Consider the following 19030-nt stretch of genomic DNA (forward strand, 5'->3'; position numbering starts at 1 on the left):
ATCTCTGTGAAAAGTGCTCAAACTGGTCGCACAGCGTTATCGACAGCGAAGTGAACTAGTGTAGCACTAGCGCCATCTCTCGGAAAAGAACTGAAACTAGTCGGTAATTAGTTTCAGTATTTTCCGCAGAGATGGCGCTAGTGCTACACTAGTTCACTTCGCTGTCGATAATGCTGTGCGACCAGTTTGAGCACTTTTCACAGAGATGGCGCCACGAGCTGCAATATGTGCGGTAAATTTAAAAGGTAATTAAATGCGAAATGATATGAAATTTCATTTATTTCATTAATATACAATGATTTTATACATAAGCTAACAGAAGGAAGGAGGTAACAATATCATAGCGTATCGTATTATAAAGTGAAGTAAAGAATTGTATCTTCAGCCGTTCGCTGAAGTTATATATGTACCATTTCTCGTAGCAACTTGGGACAGATAATATGATAGTTAAATGGAAGAACGACTAGGTAATTCCTGTGAGCTTTTCCGAATTCGAAACATTATAATACATGCTGTTACTCATTTTGACAATTCTCTGTACAGTATTATATAATTAAATATCCCTTTGCTTCAGTGTATACGTGGTTGTGAGGTTAACTTAACCTAAATTAGTAAGATTGTTTCCCACCATATTTTATTCGTACGTCTTTGTTCTTCATGGCAAAATTAAATTTAAATTGAACATTTTTCATTCGTTTTGTCCATATAGGATCACCATTTTCAATGATATATAACATTATTTATATTTCATTCGAAGGTACCTGTGAGTATTTGTTCAACCGTTTCAAAAATAATAATCTTATCAGTGTAAGTATTATATATATAATACAAAAATATAGAAAATTTTGAGAATAGAAGATATTAGTTTGTTTTCAAACTGGAGGTAGATATTGATTGTTCGTAGACAGAGTGCTCTTTCTATAATCATCTGTAAACAATTGTTTATCATATAATATATTTGTTTTACTTTCTTCGGATGTAGATTTAAACATAGTTTCTTTCAACCATGTTTGGTCCAATGGAGCGAAAATGGCAACCTGGAACAATAATTATTGTCAATTTACATTGGTATTGTCAATCAAAGATTTAAGGCAAAATCTGTTTTACTTGATTTGTCGGTTGGCATCCTGTGTCTTGGCTGTAAATTCCAGCTAAATCATAAGAACCATGTTCATTTAGGCAAGCCAAAGGTCCACCAATATCTGTTTCGCAAACATTATTCTTTTCTTCTTTAGGTACAGCACAAATCGTTCTGTTAGCAATATCCGTTTCAAAGTTTGTACTTATTAATCGTTCCTTGCAACTTTCCGTTGGTAAGATATCCATACTAACTGCATGCATGATTGCCCCAGCGTAATGTGCTAAAGTAGAATACGTTCGTTGAATAATTGTTTTTAGCAATATGATGTATTTTAATTACCTTGAAGAATGGATTTTCCCCAACCAGTAGTTATGCACGGTTTATTATTTACCGCTAAAGAGTTTGATGTTGGTAAACAAAGAGGATTTATATGAAAATCAAAAGTAGCTGGACTTTCAAGATGTAACATCGCAAGATCACATTCTTCATATCCTTGCGTGTAGCCTGGATGTATACTGATGGATGATACATCAATGATTTGAAAAGGTAATGGCTCCTCGTATTTCAATTCGTATCCCAACTTCCATTCTCCCAACTTTATTGAAATGTCACTTGGTAGTAGGCTTAATTAATTAATAAAAATAGTTAATTATATGTATACAGACGTATTTGCTATCCAGATTACTTATATTAACTTCATATTACCCCACAATTAATACAATTATTACCTATTAACACAGTTAGCTGCTGTTAACACATCTTGAGTACTAACTAGAACACCGGAACAAAGAATTTTCCTTTCCTTGGACTGCAAAACCATCGCTTGCCACGGAATTTCGGCAAAAGCTGTCTTTGACTCTGCTTCCAGTTCTGGCTGTTGTGCTACCTGACAAGATAAGAAGATTTCCTTAAATATATTAATAATTTCGAAGTTTTTAACGAAAAGTGAACCAACTTGTCAAAACATCATTGTCAATATTTGCAGCATAGAATTCAAATAGTTTTCGTTTCATAATCCAAAATAATATCATCTAGTGATGCCTTATAGTACTTTGCACGAAACATTATTCAGTTTTCTCTACCTTGGTAGAATTCGTACATATTTACATGGATTTTAAAATATTTACCTGATTTCTAACGCCGCATCTTAATTTTGTTTCTGGCCTATTCAAATCACTATTTACATCTTTGTTTCCACTTGGTGGTACTAACGTTTTTGAAAAGATATCTGAATTTTCCGATACCAACGTAGGTTCACTCTTTTGCTGTGTTTTCACTGGATATTTTTTCACGGCAGTTGTAGCAGGTTGCGTTGATGTCTTAGGAGGTCTCACTTTTGCAATGTTCAAGAACGTTGGAAATCCTTGTTCATCAAATCCACCAGAGTAATTTGCAGGAAGATTGCCTGTTGGCCATGGATCTACGTAATTTGGATCCCGGCAACATTTACCGATTATCCCATTTTCAGGATTTCTACAACTCTGCGAGAAAGTTTAATAAAATTTCATCGATTAATGCAAAACTGTACATTCGGTATTTAAACAATATCTTCCGTTTTATTATCTTTACTCACGCTCAATGGTACTCGTCGAAATAGCTGGCTCTCTGATAGTGTAACAGGCTCTGGACTAATCATACCATCCAAGGCACAGAATTTTTCTTCGACGCAAAGAAGGGCTGCTGCACAACCGAGCTGTAGATGAGTTGCAGTTGCAAAGGTATTCGAAGATGGTGATATTTCAACTAAGAAACATAATCAGATTTCATTTGTTATTAAATACTCTTCAGTACTATTACATCTTCGTATACAGCGTATAATTATTTACGTAATATACACTGAAAATGAAAGTTTAAAGTAACATACATTGCGTAGAAACCCCAACAACTTTTTGTTCAGGCACTGTAGTCGGATTGTAATTTTTTAACGGATTTCTGTTAATGTTCGACTTCACATTCGATGTTTCCTTGATTGTACAACAAACTTGATCCTGAACTCTACATTCTTGGATTTGTGCAGTTGAATAAGCAGCAGTTTTTGCGAAATGGATGTATCCGTTGATGCAATCGTTTGTACTGGTACAAATTCTGTTAGCTCCGATACAGCTGATTGTAAAATCGGTTTGCTGTTCCGCTAAATTTGTATTACCGGAAGTAAAATAATCTTCATTAGGCTGGTTCTGATTGAGTTCTTGCTCACTATTATGAAATATATCTTCTTGTTCCACTGGAGTTTGGAATGTCTCTTGTTGCTGTTCAGAAGCTTGAACTATTCCCCCCTGTTGTTCAGAAGTTTGAAATACTACGTCCTTTTGATCAGGTGCTTGAAGTATTATCCCCTGTTGCTCAGGAATTTGTAGTATTACTTCTTTTTGTTCAGGTGCACGAAATATTATTTGCTGTTGTTCCGAGCTTGGAAATATCTCTCCCCGTTGTTCAAATTCTATTTAAATAGGAAGAAGAATATTCGATAATAATACGAAGATTTATTTTCATCGTACATATTATTGTTGAAATAAACGATGTAAAAGTGAATGTTATCTCTTACGGTGACGATATATCCTTTAGCATTTTACACGAATGTACATCCTGCCTACATACATTTAAAAATATCAAATTTTTGGAGAATAAATATATGTACAGACCTGTGTCAATGTGAGGTGAAGGAGGAAATCCATTTGTTAAACAAACAGTAATAATTAATATTAGTGGCACGGCGAGCATTTCTTTTGCGTTTTTACTGCGTATACCTGAAAAAAATAATACAGAAAATACATATACGTATATTTAATGAATTATAAAATTATCGTCATTTGCTTCAATGATAAAAAATCATCTCAATAACAGTAAACATTTAAACACTTTTAACTTCTTCAACAAGAAATTCTCTGTTTGTATTATTTACAATGTATCATTGAAGAGAAGAATAAATCTACTGTATAGATCATTTCATGCAACTGATTAATAAAAAGATTTCGTTGTTTTAAAATATATACGACCCGTTAATTGTTTTACCGATAATTACATCTCCATATGACATTCGCTATTATCAATAAAAATTTGTTGAAAATGCTGATGAGCGATCGAGTACCTACAAAAGATACTGTTTAAAAAGAGAGATAGTAATAATAAATTGGTTCTCGTCAAATTTTTTTAGCAACAGCAAAATTGAAAGTGAATTTAAAGGTTTGATAAAAGTTCTATAACTAAATGCAAAGAAAGTTAAATGTTTGCGTAAAAGAAAAGTAGTGGAAAGTATTAAGTTTAATTTATGGAAAAAGGAAGGTCCATCACCCGGAAATATAGCTGATCCGGGCCACATCGTCTCGATCGAAAGAGAAAGGAATACATACCCAGATTCTCGATTTTTACTTTTCTAATGTCCTACATTCCAAGAATGATATTTTGGAGCTCACGTCATTCCTTGGCCGACCTCGACTGTGTTTCACTTTACCTCTCTACCCCCCTTTCACCATTTCTCACTGTTATTTGTTCGTCCACCTTATTAGTATGTATAACTACTATTTATAGATGTATTTTTGAAAACTTTGTAACACCATTTGAAGTCCTGTTAAAACTACGATTCTCATTCATCGAAAATTTATTACGGAAATTAAATTAAATTCAATTGTTAAATTCACAGGTGTCCTCTAATTTTATGGGGCTACGTAATTGCCTCCTAAAGTTAAAGCGTTTCATTATGTTTCCCTTTTTTCTTTTTGAAGTTAAACATTTTGTAGCGTCTCTTAACAAAAAATGTATTTCTTGGCTCATTACGATGTGTCTGTATATTCTTTGAGAACGCATAACTAATTACTAACATAGTTTGGATTGAAAATTTTAATCAATTTCATAAACAAGGCGTACGAACAAATCAATGAGAACTTCGGTACAGAACAACTATGTGGATTATTTAATAAAAAAGAACATACAGCCTGCGCATTATCTTCTTTTATATGTTGCAAAAAAGAAGCATAAGTGCAGAGAAGATACTTAAAGATTCAATGAAAATATCAAAAATCACGTTTAATTTTTCTCTTATTTCAGATATTATAAAATATTGCCATCGTAAAGTATCAAGAGATAAAATTTGACGAGTAAATATGTTTTATAACCGGTACACGATGAAAGATTCAATTTAATTATTATTATTTATGGAATGTTATTATTTATTCGAATATTAGTTTCAATAACTGTTTCCAGAATGCCGTACAAAGATTAGAATTAGCAATACCTACGTGTTCAATATATTCTTATGAGATAGGTGTGATTCACTAAATGGAATTTACTTTTGCGCGCGATACCTAAAAGAAAGTTAATAAAACTGGCGCCGCTTTAGTATTCGTTCTTCTTTTATATCGATTCACTGATCTTTGATATCTCCCTACCATCCGAATTGCAATCGCAACCTTGTGCCCACCTTCCTCGGACCATCTTCTCTAGCGGTATCCTTGTATAGCTGTCATAATAGATTTTCTAATTCGTTCATTAAAATTGTACATTATCAACGTTCGTATGTGCAATACTTACGAGTTCAAATAAAAGTTGAACATTTTTTTCAAATCATTTATCATACTATATTAGTTTATACTCACTAGTTTAATCATAACATAAGTATTCATATTGTAATCTAATCCTCGTTTTCATTGGAAGCATTAACACAAAATTATTTCGCTGCTTCTTAAAGGAGTGAAGTCAGGAAGGAATTAAGGAATTAATCATTCGAGCAATTTTGTTTATATTGGTTTATTAATAATATAGGATTAAGTACAACGTATTTACATTTCCTAATTCGTCAATACTAACACGCTTATGTCATAATGTTGACCACCCCCGTATTACAGGATCATTTTAATATTACCAACTTTGGATGCCTCGATAAGTCACTTCCAATTTTACCATTACTGAGAATTTTTACTTTGATTCATCACGTAGCAAATTTTGAAAATTATCATTTATCTTATAACAATATAAAGAATTGTCCATTTGTCTCAGAACCAAAATGTACGAGAACAGATGATGAGGTATACCTCGATATTTGCGTTATTACAGTAATAGTAAGAGATTCATGATTCTTCTAGCTTCCACAGCTTTCAGATGTCAACTTGTGGAAAGGAAGTCTTTGACACATTGAGATAGGCCATTCTTTGATGAAGCATCATACTTTCTTTACAATCTTCATTTGTGATGAATCAATCTGGGGTCTACCATGATGTGGCAGTATCATTTTTCAACGAAACGTGACTACGTAAATAATTATACATATATGTATAAGCTTTTAAAGCAGATTTGTTGTTATTTGATCTATTCTCGTTCGCACGGTTTCTAAGATAGATACTTAATTCTGCAATGACACAATTATGTATATATATGTACTACTAATTAAGCTTAGTCTTTACCTGTTACACATCATTACAGTAGTTACGGTAAAAGGAAAATATGTAAAGAATGAATAATTTTTAATATATTTTTACTCACGCTCTTCAATATACTTTTAATATTAAACGATCGCAGAGTACATAACTAAACTTCACCTGTAACATTATGCACTGTACGCGTCAGCGGCAAGTCGTTGGCCTCGATTAGTATTACTTAGAAAATGAGTATAATATGCAGAACGAATATATGTTTAGCACTGCAAAAATGACTTGTTTGCTGCAAGCTTAATAGAACAGCAATTGATTAAATTGCTGAAATGTTAAACGAAGAAACCAAGATGTCTTTGGCCGTCATATAATCTGCAGTGTCGATATTTACTCTGAAAGTTATATCCTCATTATTTAGATAACTTTAATTAACATAATAATTTCTTTCCCTTCGGGAACATTTTTTAATTCCGCCGCAATTAATAGATGTTGAAGAAGTAACGCGATTTTCTTTCGGAGGAAGGACTGTCCAGTTGTTTGTTGATTTTCAAGAAGGTAGAAACAAATTTAACTTCAGTATATGTATTTTTACACTGTTTAATTAAATAAGAACTCAATATAAAACTATTATAAGTTTTGAATTATATATACAACTTTCCTGTTCACTCACACAATGCAAAATATTGGTTTACAAGATTAAACATGGCGCATTTTACTGGAATAAATAAATACTCCAGTAACGACCTTACGTTATAGAGAATATAAATCAAAACCGAAAAAGACACGTCTACCATCTCTCTCCCTCTCTCCCTAGATCTTAATAAAAAAGAAATAGCAATAGGTCTAATAACCAATTAAGTATGAAAGGGATCGCTTCATACGATAATAACTGCAATGGAGTGTATGAATATATAAAGTACAACTTCAAGTAAAACTATCCAACAAATAAGAATATTTCACACACATGGTATATAAAACCAATGAAAGATTAATGAAAATAATTTTCTTGCAACTTTAGATATTACTATTTTACATACACTATACAGGCTGCTAAAAAAGAGGTTTATTTCCTTTTGGAGAGTACCATAAGATCTTAAGCACGGATCTCTTTTTTAACACTCTGTATGTTGCTTATTCGTTTACAGAATACAATAGCATACATAGAATGAAAAACATACAATAAACATGAGGAAAGTACAGAATACAATACAACGAACGTACATATGGTAACGAGCATCATTTTTATTTCTTTCGCGTTGAAAAAGATCTGTAAACATAAAATTTGTCCTTAATTTTTTTGAAACTTTTTAAGAGATCATTTTTAAAGAATAGTACAGGCTTTAAAATCCTCTGTTTTCTTTTCCATTTCCTTCTTTTCATTTTTGTTATTTTCTTTTTCGTCCATTATTACTAAACAATATTTAACAAGGAATTATATTCAAGGACAGTTAATGCACTGTCTCATCAATGTTTTTCACGATTTTCCACCAAAGCCACCCATTAAATTTCCAAGTCCTCCTGCAGCACCCTGTTGAAGTTGTTTCATAATATTTTTTAATCCTGGCATGCCACCTAAACAGACAGAAATTGAAATATTTAAGTAGAATAATTTGAATACAATACAAATTAGAATAATTAGAAAAAGTATAAGGTCGAAAATAAATTTTTTTTCTTATTTACCCATTTGATGAAGAACTCTAGGATCCATCATTTTTGCCATTTCATGATTCAACTTTGCCATTTGTAATGAATTCACATTTTTAGACATATCTCCAGCTTTGAATAATCCTTTAATGCCACCCATTTTTTTCACAACTGCCGCGAATTTTGTATATTGTGTAATTAGATCTTTGACTTCTTTTTCAGTTACTCCAGAACCTTGTGCCACTCTTACTATTCTGCCTGGTTGTTTACTAAATAATTTTGCACCATCCCTATTGTCCAATTCTACAAATATTTATTAATTATTAATTCATTCTCTTACTAAAAATTCTGTAGCTATAAAATACATAAATCGAAAATTAAACTTATATTAATAAAGATATTTTTAATATCATGACTGTATAATATTATGTCATAAATATAGTATTGTATTTCATTGGAAAACAAAAATAACCTGCATCGTTCATGCTATCCATGATGGTCATTAAACGTTTTAGTCTTGCCATAGATTCCTGTTCTGTACCTCTTGACATAAAGTCTTGACTAAAGCCAGGAATCATCCCCTATTAAACAAACGTCAGGTCTCATTTATTTCAACTACTGACATCATTTAATTTCAACAATTAAATATTAAAAAATTGCCATTTCAAGTATTTATACTCTCTTTATGAATAAATACAATTAAAAAACTTACCATTAGCTGAGAAAATGGGCCCATTTTCATAATATTCTGAAACTGTTCGTACATATCCCTTAAAGTAAATTGACCATGTTTGATTTTTTCAAGTAGTTCCTCATTATCATCAAGATTTAGCTCGTTTACTTTATCTATCAATCCTTCTATGTCACCCATACCCAATAATTTACTAATAAAAGGTTTTGTTTTAAATGGTTCTAGATCATCTATGTGTTCCCCTGTACCTACAAAGATTACTGGACTTTGTGTTGCAGCAACCCTATAATAATATCCTTACATAATATTAAGAAACTCTAATATTTATGAAAGTAAACTTTCATCTCCAAGTTTGGGATTATATTATTTTGACAATTTACATTTCATTACATTATAAATATATATTTCAAAAATAGTTATTTTTTACATTTACTGATATAATAAAAGTACATGAAAAATACTTTTAAAGATACTTACGCTGAAAGGGCACCTCCACCTTTTGCATGTCCATCAAGTTTTGTAATAATAATAGAACCGACATTAACACGTTCCTTAAAAGCTTTTGCTTGAGCTTCGCAAGCCTGACCTATTGTTGCATCCATTACAAAAATTATGTTATCTGGTTGCTGGAAATAAAAATTTTTATTTATTATGTAGCGCCTAATACGTGGCTAATAAACTACTTACAATTGCATTTGCAACTTGGAGCATTTCTTCAAACAAAGACTCTTCCTGTTTATGTCTACCACTAGTATCGACGATAATGATTTCATAACCTTCCTTTTTAAACATTTCCACACCATCTTGCGCTATTGTAACTGGATCTACTTCTGTATAGCTGAATAAACAAGAAATTCGTGCATGAACTTATTATAATAGCAACAGAATTCTGCAACCATATTAATCTACCTGTATTTTTTTACTGAAATTGTAATAAATAAATTTTAAAGCTGTACTCGCCTCCCATAAAATGGAATTCTTGCTTTTGTTGCATTTTGCTTTATTTGATCGTATGCACCAGCACGGAACGTATCAGCACAAACCAAACAAGCCTTCCAGTTTTTCTTTAAATAATGATAAGCAAGTTTTGTGCAAGTAGTTGTTTTACCTGACCCTTGCAAACCAACGAACATAATAACATTCGGTCGTCCTTTAATTGGTTGATAAGCTTTCACTCCAGGATCAATTAGCTAAGACAGAACAAATTATATATTTTATATTGAGATGCTACTTTAGTATTTCTCTACTTCTGTTGAATAAGGATTGCCGTGCAGTTATTTCTTGGTATTTTCTTCTAAAATAAAAAACAAAAATCATTAAACAAATTATTTAATTTACCTTCACAAGTTCCTTGAAAACAGCGCTTTGTATCATCCTCCTTTTATTAAGGCCACCAGCCATATCATCAAAATCAATAACAAGGCGAACATTCTCTCTGAGCTTTTTGACAAGCCTGATATTAACATCTGCTTCAAGTAATGCCGCGCATATCTCTTTCAGCATAGAATTAAGAACCTAAAAACAACGTAAAACAAATTTATACACAAAAGATAATTAGCTCCGCATTTCAAAACAAAACATTAGGATACATAACAAGAATCATAAAATATACATAACACAAGACTAACATAAAATTATTTGCGATGAAATGCTTAATTGCTGCATTATGATCAAAATATTGAACTTAAATAATCATTATCGTGGCTAACTGACAAACTAATTGTCATGTTTCAGAGTTTATTAATCTAGAGAACTGTATTTAAAAAATGGAAAACATTCAACATACTGTGGATATATTACATATCCTAAATACTATAAATCAACATATGTTAGAATCCTAATTGTACCAAAACGGGTTAGAAGGTTATCTGGTTATAAAGAGTACTTACTTCTTCATTGATGACAGTTGCATTGCTGAGGGATCGAAGCGCAGATGTTATTTTTCGACCTAAATCCGCGAGAACCATTTTGCTTTCACTCTTTAAGCTTTATGTAAACGGTAAGAAAAATGATATTCACACAGTTGTTATCCAAATTTTGCCAACGCACTGTAGTAACACATTCGGCTCGCAATGATATATCAAACTAGATACTTGTATTTATTTAGTTAAGATTGTGATCTTTTTACTTTTAGATGAAATGTTCCGTTTTTGAAAAATATCTGACATTAGAATACCTTTCGATACACTACGAAAACCACAAAACGAAGTTGAAAAGGATAGGTTGTGTTATGTTAGGTTTGGGCATTGATAACCAACGTTGAACAGATCATTAACATCATGTTTTTATGGTTCAGTGTTTTCAGAGTTTTATTAGAGTTTAAATGTTTCCTCCTGTAAATAGTAACGAAGATTTCGGATATATTATATATATAATATTATTTATTTTGTTCCACTTGTAATTCGCAAATATTTCATATTTAAATTATACGCTCATATCAATTAATATCACCAGTTTATCTAAACAAATTTATACGACAGTTAGAAAATTAACGACATCCAATATTGACGTGCGTGCAAGTACATACATACGCGTGCCTGTTATTCATCGATAACAAACTATTGACAGATATAACCACGAATTTGATTCCATATAATATCAAAAAGAGAATCAATCAAATAAGTAAGGTATACGTGCACCTCTACAATATGCACATACATATCATTCAATCTTTTTCATAACATCTTTTCACAAATTCGATGCGGAATCTTAAATTATCATAAATTATGTTTGCAGACTTGTGTAAAAAATGTAACAGAGCCTGATATTGTAACAGTTGACAGATTAGCAACGGAAACGTGTAAACATTAAAATAAACCGCCATAAGGGTTTTAAGAGTTTGCCGTTACTTCAAAGTGTCCTCCAAACTCCGAGATGTCTACGAGCATCTCTCTTGAGTTAAAAAAAGGAAAAAAGAAATATTCTCCGCATCTATGACTCGTGAGACAGTTATAAAAGTAAAAAAGATATTGTTCCATGGCACACCCATGGGTCTTAGGATGTTTTCCAGACCCCTCTTCTCTGGTCACTTAGTTCCGTTCTGTCATGCGTGTTTCTATTTTGCCATTGTCTAACTACCTTCGAGAGGCAGTTCGATTAGTCCATTGCTAATTGTTTGAATTCGAGTTTATTATATTCATGTTTAACTACACGTGCCTGACAGAACGTAGACTTCGTGGCCACTTTCTCTTTTTGGAGTACCACCTCCCAAACACCACCAAACACTCATCATAGGTCAGTGTCAACGTTGCCACCCCCAAGACAAGACCCAAAGAAAATCAGTTGAACTTCAGCCTTGCGTTTGAACGTTCCTCTCTGAACCGAGTCCTCATCTAACTCTTACAACTCATTCCACCAACCATCAAAGGCGATCGAGAGGTACGCGCTCTCCAGGAATCGGGCTCTTTCAGCTTGATTGTCTTGCTACAGCATACAATCCCTGAAAACCCACCACATACCAGGATTGATCCCCATTCAGCAGACAATCTCTGGGTCAACAGTTAGCCTCTCAATACGGTAATCTCACAGCAGCATCCAAACCGTGAGAGCAGGAGTTACTCTAAAGAGCACCGCTTCAGCCTTACAACCTCTGCTGGCCAGTTTTCTGGTCGCTGTTGAAGCACGGATATCGTGTCGCGAGTGACGCGACACAGATATGTTGTTTGATGAAAATGTACGTTGAGCGTGAAAAAATTGTAGGCATCAGCGCGATCGGTGTCTTGTATTGGAAGCTCATTTCATACCATGAATTCTGGTGGGAGTGCTGACGATGTGATGTTAACTAGTAAACACTCTTGATACGTAAGCACATAAATAATAATACTGTACCACTTGTTTAAAATCGGTACATTCAAAACATAGGACTACCTGTGTTCTTTACGTTAACGTTTTTTCTTCTAAGTTATGAATTAATGTACGCGAAATTGTCCGTAACGATAATGTGAAGAAACGGTGAAAATACTAATCGTAAGTATTCAACTTTATTTTCCTGCTGAGGATGAATGCAGCGTACTGTAATAGAATTTAAGGTTATTGTAATTGTTTTAGGATGGTGTGTTTCAAATTGAACATTAAAAATATTATGTATTAGAGAAAATATGTCCTGTGAATCTTCTAAAGATCGACAGCAGAATGAAATTGAAGTTTTAAAGGTATGGCGTAGTGTACATCAACATTTATCAAATGATAAAAAATGCTTAAAGTGACTCGTAATTTGAACTAATGAGTCTTTTGTTGCTTTTATCTAATTGTATTATCAATGCGAGCGAATAACAACATGGTTTAACTGATTTACTTTATCTGTAAAGACGTTTATGATTTTGTTTTTCATTCTGTTAAAAAAACAGTTAATTCATTTATTTACTATTTAGACACTTCAGCATTGATTAACTAATTTATCCCTTAACAGTCTTGCTTTTTAACCTAACCTAGTGTAACCTAAAAATATAAAAAAACATTGTACACAGTCTTTACCATTATCTTCTTTTACTCTTATGTTCATAAAATATTTACTATATTACACTTCTTATATTAAATAACTGTATAATATTCCCAGAGTATTTTTGGGGATGAACTTTGCGATTTACGTAGTAAAAAAAGTAAACAAAGCTGGCAACCATTAGATATTTTGATTACCTTAATGCCTCAAAAAGGTATGTCAGGGCCAGCTAAAGTACATGCGCAAATTGATTTACGTGTAACATGTACCAATAAATATCCTGATGAGTAAGTCTAATTTTAATTAGTCTTTTGTAACTGAACGCATTGTTACCAAAATTAATATTTTATTGTGATTTTTATTATAATTATAGAGTGCCAAAAATAGAATTACAAAATAGTAAAGGCTTATCATATCAACAAGTTGCAGTATTATATAATGAATTAGTGGAACTTATAAGACGATTACAAGGAGAAGTAATGATCTTTGAAATAGCACAGCATATTCAGAAATACTTACATGAGCACAATAAACCAAGTTATAGTAGTTTTTATGAAGAAATGACCTCACGAGATCAAGAAAAAATTGAATATGAAAAACTGGAAAAACAATTAAAAGAAGATAAGGAAAGACAGGTATATAAGCAATATCTGATAAAAGTTGATTACTTAAAATATATCTGTCACATATGAAAAGCTGCATTTAAATGTGAACATTAGAAAAAAGAAAAGTTTATAAATAGAGAATGACTGCTCCAACTCTTCAAGTTTTTCAGTTTATTTGTACTGAAAAGATTGAACCCTTTTAATTTCAATTATTTCAGAATAAAAAAATAATCAAACTAAAAAATTGCAGGTATTGCAAGATGAAATTCAAAAGAGACAAGAAGCTTTAAAAGCTGAACATCGTAATCGAAAAGAATCTATTCGCCTATATGGCGACAGATCAAATAATCCACCTCAATCGATACCATCATCTCCTCAAGAAAGAACACGAATTTATTCTCGAAGAAGATGTGCTAGTAGTTCAGAAAGTTCTGATGGTTTCCTTTGTGAACACAGGGGTACAAAATTATTACACTTTGATCACAACAAAGGTAAACATACATTTTTCTCCAATTTTGTTTCCCTTCAAAATAAATAAGAGAACTAAAGAAATTGAATCCTTAAAAACAATGAACTATATATGAATTTAGTAATAAATACATTTATACAGGGTGATTCACTACTTATGATACACTATAAGTGAAGATAATAATCATGCTTGCAGGTGTAAGACAGGTGTACAGAGCAAAATGTATGGGTCACAGTACAAAGGGATCAGTTGTTTATGCAGGTGTAGATATGACAACTGGAGAATTGTTTGCAGTTAATGAATGGATGTTAAAAGTAAATAATAAAATTGAAGAAAGTAGTATTCAAAATATTATAAAACAAGTTGGAAGTTTGGAACAAGAAGTAAACCATTTACAAAAATTACATCATGTAAATCTTGTACATTATTTAAATATGAAATACCTGCAAGAAGAAGATTATGTACTTATTTATGTACTTCAAGAATTTGTGGTATGTGTTACACAAGTATATTTAAATATTGTGAAATTTTTCAAGACAATTAAAAATTCTATAATTTATACAGTATATATTAATTGATAAATTTCAGATAGGTACTAGCTGTTCCTTTTTCTTACTAGAAAACACTCCAATGAACATTGATCTTCTTCGATATTTAGCAACTGGTATCCTTTCTGCCTTGAAATACCTCCATGAAAATAATGTTGTCCACAAGGATCTACGTGATACAAGTATTTACATTGATCGTGCAGGAACAGTTAGATTGTCAGATTATTCTTTAAATAAAAGATTATCTGATATTTATCAATCATGTACAACAGTTAAACCTGAATCAGATGTTCCATGTATACAAGGAAGGGGTGGAAAAAAGACAGATATTTACCGTTTTGGTGTCCTTATATTTTCTTTATTAAATGGGATAATTGTTTCTGGAAATAAAATAGATCCATCAGCAATCACACAGGTACGTTTCTTTTTTATTTTTTAAAAATGATTTTTAAAATGATTTTTACTTTTAAATATATCAATATGTTTAGAATTTCTGTTTAAATTTTTAGTGAAAATTGTCTTTAATTCACTCAATTTTGTTTATCTACACAAATTTCAATTATAAAGTATTCCAGTTCTTTGAACTTTTCAGCCTGATCTTCAAGATTTCTTACTGAAGTGTCTCGTTAATGACGAAAGGAAACGTTGGTCAGCCGAACAATTATTAGAACACTCATTCATAAAAGCACCTTTAGCTCATCCTTTATCACCTCCAAAAGTACCACGATGGAATGAACTAGAGGATGATGGACCAGAAGAACGTGATACGGATATTCGACAATATGTACCTCCATTAAGTGGCCATTCAAGAATTACAAATGAATTTGAAATTCTTGAATGGCTTGGTAGAGGTGCTTTTGGCGACGTTCTTAAAGTGAAAAATAAATTAGACGGTGGAATTTATGCAATTAAAAGGATAGAACTGAATCCAAAAAATAAACAATTGAATAAAAAAATTACCAGGGAAGTCAAATTGTTGTCCCGAATGAATCATGAAAATGTAGTACGATATTACAATTCATGGATAGAAACTGCCACTACAACTGATGAGTTAGAAGAACGTACATCCAAGATACCTTCTGAAAATAAGAATTCAGACTCCCTTAATGTAATTATTGTTTTTAAATTATCTTATTAATTAACTTTTTAATTAGTATTACCTATAGCTATATGTGTTTTATTGAATAAAAGATGAATGAACCTTTTAGCATTTAGAAACAGATGATATTGAAAAATTAGCACCATCTTTGCATGAAGTTGAATGGAATGTTTCATATAAATCTTGTACAAATGCAACACTTCCACCTGATAGTGATGAAGATAATAGTGATGAATCAAGTGATACTGACAGTGATGAGGATTGTGTATTCTTGTAAGAAATATTTTTTAAATAATAAATTATGAATACTATCCATTTTGATAATTGTATACTTAAGACTTAATTTATTGCTGATGTTTTAAATTAATGTTGTATAATATTTTTTCCAGAATGCAGAATCGTTTGAGAATAGATTCTTCTGATAGTGTAGAATTTGAAAGAGATACAAATGATCAATCTACATCAAATATAAAATGTGATGAAAATAAGGATATAAATGAATCAAAAGAAACAATTAGAGAGATGCAGTTTATGTATATTCAAATGGAATTTTGTGAAAAGAGTACTCTTCGAACAGCAATTGACGCTCGACTTCATGAAGATCAAGAAAGAGTATGGAGATTATTTCGGGAAATCGTTGAAGGCCTAGCACACATTCATCAACAAGGAATGATACATAGAGATTTAAAACCAGTTAATATATTTTTGGATAGTAACGATCACGTAAAAATTGGAGATTTTGGTCTAGCAACTACAAATATATTTTCATCCTTTGCTTATACCATGGAGACTGACAGGGAAGGTTTAGAGAAAGGTAAATACTGGAAAAAATCTGCATTCAGTTCAATTAAATAAAAAATGGAGAATTCTACAAAAAATAATTAATACAAAGATATTAATGTTATGTTCCGTTATCAAAGGCCAACGGGCGTGGTAAAATTACTGTATGAAGGCCAAGTTTAAAATATTAAAACATATCTTGACTTTTTTTAACACTAGAACTACCAAAGCCGTCAAAATTATAGATTGGTAACTTCTTGTTAAAAATTTTATTTTGCAACGATTCATTTTTGAGAATTTTCCATAATTTTTGTAAGATTGTATAAAGTATGCTTGTCTTTTATTTACATAGTATTTTTTTTAAATATCTTTTCTTTAGAAAATGTACTCTATAGTCGTCGATAGTTCTAGTGTTAATGCTAAAGGATGAGATATCAAGAGTTGTAGGAGTTCGCTAACGATACACGGTAAGCGTTTTGTGCAAACATTTTAACTAAAAAAAGTGATTCAATTCAGTCCGCATCCAAAAATCGTGTCGACGTATATACATATGTAATCAGAAGACAGTTTCGTGTTTGCTTCCCATCAAGAAAACCACCGTTGCTCGTCTCCGAACTCGCAACCTCTTTAACAAGATAAATTTATTTCATTTTTATCGTTATTCTCATTAATAATTAACTTTCTAAGATGACATGTTATATGGTATATTTCAGGGACTAGTTTTGGTGTGGAGGATGTGGGTTCTTTAACAGGACAAGTAGGCACAGCACTCTATGTAGCACCAGAACTTACAACAAAAGCAGCAAAGGCTATTTATAATCAAAAAGTTGATATTTACAGTCTTGGTATAATATTATTTGAAATGTGCTACAAGCCTCTAACTACAGAAATGGAACGGTGTAAAGTTTTACGTAATTTACGATTGAAAGAAATTGTGCTCCCCTCAGACATGCAACAGGCTGACATGTCAAGACAAATCCACATCTTGCGGTAAGTATTACAAAATGTGCGCTTACCTTCTTCCAGGACCCTAACCCAACTCGATCTTACTTTTAGCCTTTGGAAACCCGCAAACATAAAATAAATAATTAATATTTGACTGTATAGCATGCAAAGTATTCTAATTAAATTACATGTATTTAATTATTGCAGATGGTTGTTAAATCACGATTCTAGTCAACGACCTACAGCTCAAGAACTTCTTTCTTCGGATTATTTACCTCCTCCGCGGCTCGAAGAAACAGAATTGCAAGAGATGATTCGACGCACTCTTTCGAATAATCAAAGTAAAGCATATAAATATCTGATTGGATGTTGCTTTAAACAGGACGTTAGTCCAGCAGACGATATTACCTACGATATGAATTTACCTAGTAGAATGCATATCAACTTTATCCCTTGGAAAAAGCATCAAGAAAAAATAAAGAGCAGAATAATAGAAGTTTTCCAAAGACATGGTGCTATTTATTTAGGAACTCCATTACTAATACCCAAATCACATCAATTTTCCACTTTTTCAAATTCCAGTGTCAAATTAATGACACGCAATGGAAATATTGTTTGCATCCCTCATGATTTACGTGCTCCATTTGCGAGATACATTGTATGGAATAACATTCCACATATTAGAAGATATGCCATTGAAAGAGTTTTTAGAGAAAAAAAGGTATTACTATAAAAATATTAAAATTTGCTTAACATGTGTAATACTTTGTTATTTACAGGTTTTAGGCTTCCATCCTAGGGAGCTTTACGAATGTGCATTTGATATAATAAGCCCTACTCCTGATAATCTTTTAATGGAAGCTGAATTGATATACATTGTCTGGGAAATAATCAACGAATTACCTCCATTACAAGAACGAAATTTTACTATTCGCCTGAATCACACGTCCTTATTACAAGCCATATTAATGTACTGTGGAATTGATCAAGAAAAATATGAAGATATTTATTCAATTCTTCGAGATGCGCGTGATGGAAAATTTACGAAGTTTCAATTACAGACACATTTAATAAGTTTGTGTTTGACTGATCAAGCTATGGAGACATTATTTAATTTACTCGAAACTGAAAGTTCTGTTGCTAAGATTCATAGTGTCTTGAAAACTATTACAAAAAATAAAACGAAGAAATCTGATGCAGCTGCTTTAGCTAGAGAAGGATTGAAAAAGATTGAGATAGTTATGGAAAACATTGAAACACTTGGTGTAAAGGTAAAATATTATTTTTTATACTGAAATTAATATTTTAATAAAAAGCATATTATATTATAACATATTATCTCGAAATAAAAATTTCCGAATTTTTGT

General features: G+C 31.8%; 3 protein-coding genes across 5 annotated transcripts in view; 1 reads left to right on the forward strand and 2 right to left on the reverse strand.

The window, feature by feature from the left end:
* Gcn2 (eukaryotic translation initiation factor 2 alpha kinase Gcn2) overlaps positions 1 to 19030 on the forward strand; it is a 215173-nt gene that overhangs the window by 194895 nt on the left and 1248 nt on the right. The window contains exons 1-13 of one of the 2 annotated variants that reach the window (XM_076894143.1): positions 12460 to 12745; positions 12827 to 12930; positions 13335 to 13504; positions 13591 to 13852; positions 14073 to 14313; positions 14487 to 14782; positions 14880 to 15254; positions 15432 to 15947; positions 16048 to 16211; positions 16328 to 16752; positions 17432 to 17708; positions 17871 to 18384; positions 18443 to 18934. In XM_076894143.1, coding sequence (XP_076750258.1) covers positions 12877 to 12930; positions 13335 to 13504; positions 13591 to 13852; positions 14073 to 14313; positions 14487 to 14782; positions 14880 to 15254; positions 15432 to 15947; positions 16048 to 16211; positions 16328 to 16752; positions 17432 to 17708; positions 17871 to 18384; positions 18443 to 18934 — 3786 coding nt within the window. In that variant the 5' untranslated portion in view covers positions 12460 to 12745; positions 12827 to 12876. Of the gene's footprint in view, positions 1 to 12459; positions 12746 to 12826; positions 12931 to 13334; positions 13505 to 13590; positions 13853 to 14072; positions 14314 to 14486; positions 14783 to 14879; positions 15255 to 15431; positions 15948 to 16047; positions 16212 to 16327; positions 16753 to 17431; positions 17709 to 17870; positions 18385 to 18442; positions 18935 to 19030 lie in introns of those variants that run through there. The other variant, XM_076894144.1, reaches the window with a different exon arrangement.
* Scaf (inactive serine protease scarface) lies at positions 789 to 5523 on the reverse strand. Of its 2 annotated transcripts, none has more exons than XM_076894145.1 (9): positions 5317 to 5523; positions 3724 to 3828; positions 2946 to 3521; positions 2655 to 2824; positions 2209 to 2562; positions 1810 to 1967; positions 1421 to 1704; positions 1108 to 1361; positions 789 to 1037 (listed from the first exon to the last, which is right to left on the reverse strand). In XM_076894145.1, the coding sequence occupies exons 2-9, from the start codon at positions 3800 to 3802 to the stop codon at positions 873 to 875; spliced, it is 2040 nt and encodes a 679-aa protein (XP_076750260.1). In that variant the 5' UTR covers positions 3803 to 3828; positions 5317 to 5523; the 3' UTR covers positions 789 to 872. The 2 variants fall into 2 exon arrangements, with proteins under 2 accessions (XP_076750260.1, XP_076750261.1); XM_076894146.1 differs by lacking the exon at positions 5317 to 5523 and adding an exon at positions 4432 to 4651.
* Srp54k (signal recognition particle 54k) lies at positions 7026 to 11047 on the reverse strand. Its single transcript, XM_076893844.1, has 9 exons — positions 10669 to 11047; positions 10118 to 10294; positions 9740 to 9969; positions 9467 to 9617; positions 9257 to 9405; positions 8801 to 9062; positions 8561 to 8669; positions 8125 to 8391; positions 7026 to 8016 (listed from the first exon to the last, which is right to left on the reverse strand). The coding sequence occupies exons 1-9, from the start codon at positions 10744 to 10746 to the stop codon at positions 7919 to 7921; spliced, it is 1521 nt and encodes a 506-aa protein (XP_076749959.1). The 5' UTR covers positions 10747 to 11047; the 3' UTR covers positions 7026 to 7918.

This window comes from Xylocopa sonorina, chromosome 4 (genome assembly GCF_050948175.1).
Source record: "Xylocopa sonorina isolate GNS202 chromosome 4, iyXylSono1_principal, whole genome shotgun sequence".
In the NCBI taxonomy this organism is placed as follows: domain Eukaryota; kingdom Metazoa; phylum Arthropoda; class Insecta; order Hymenoptera; family Apidae; genus Xylocopa; species Xylocopa sonorina.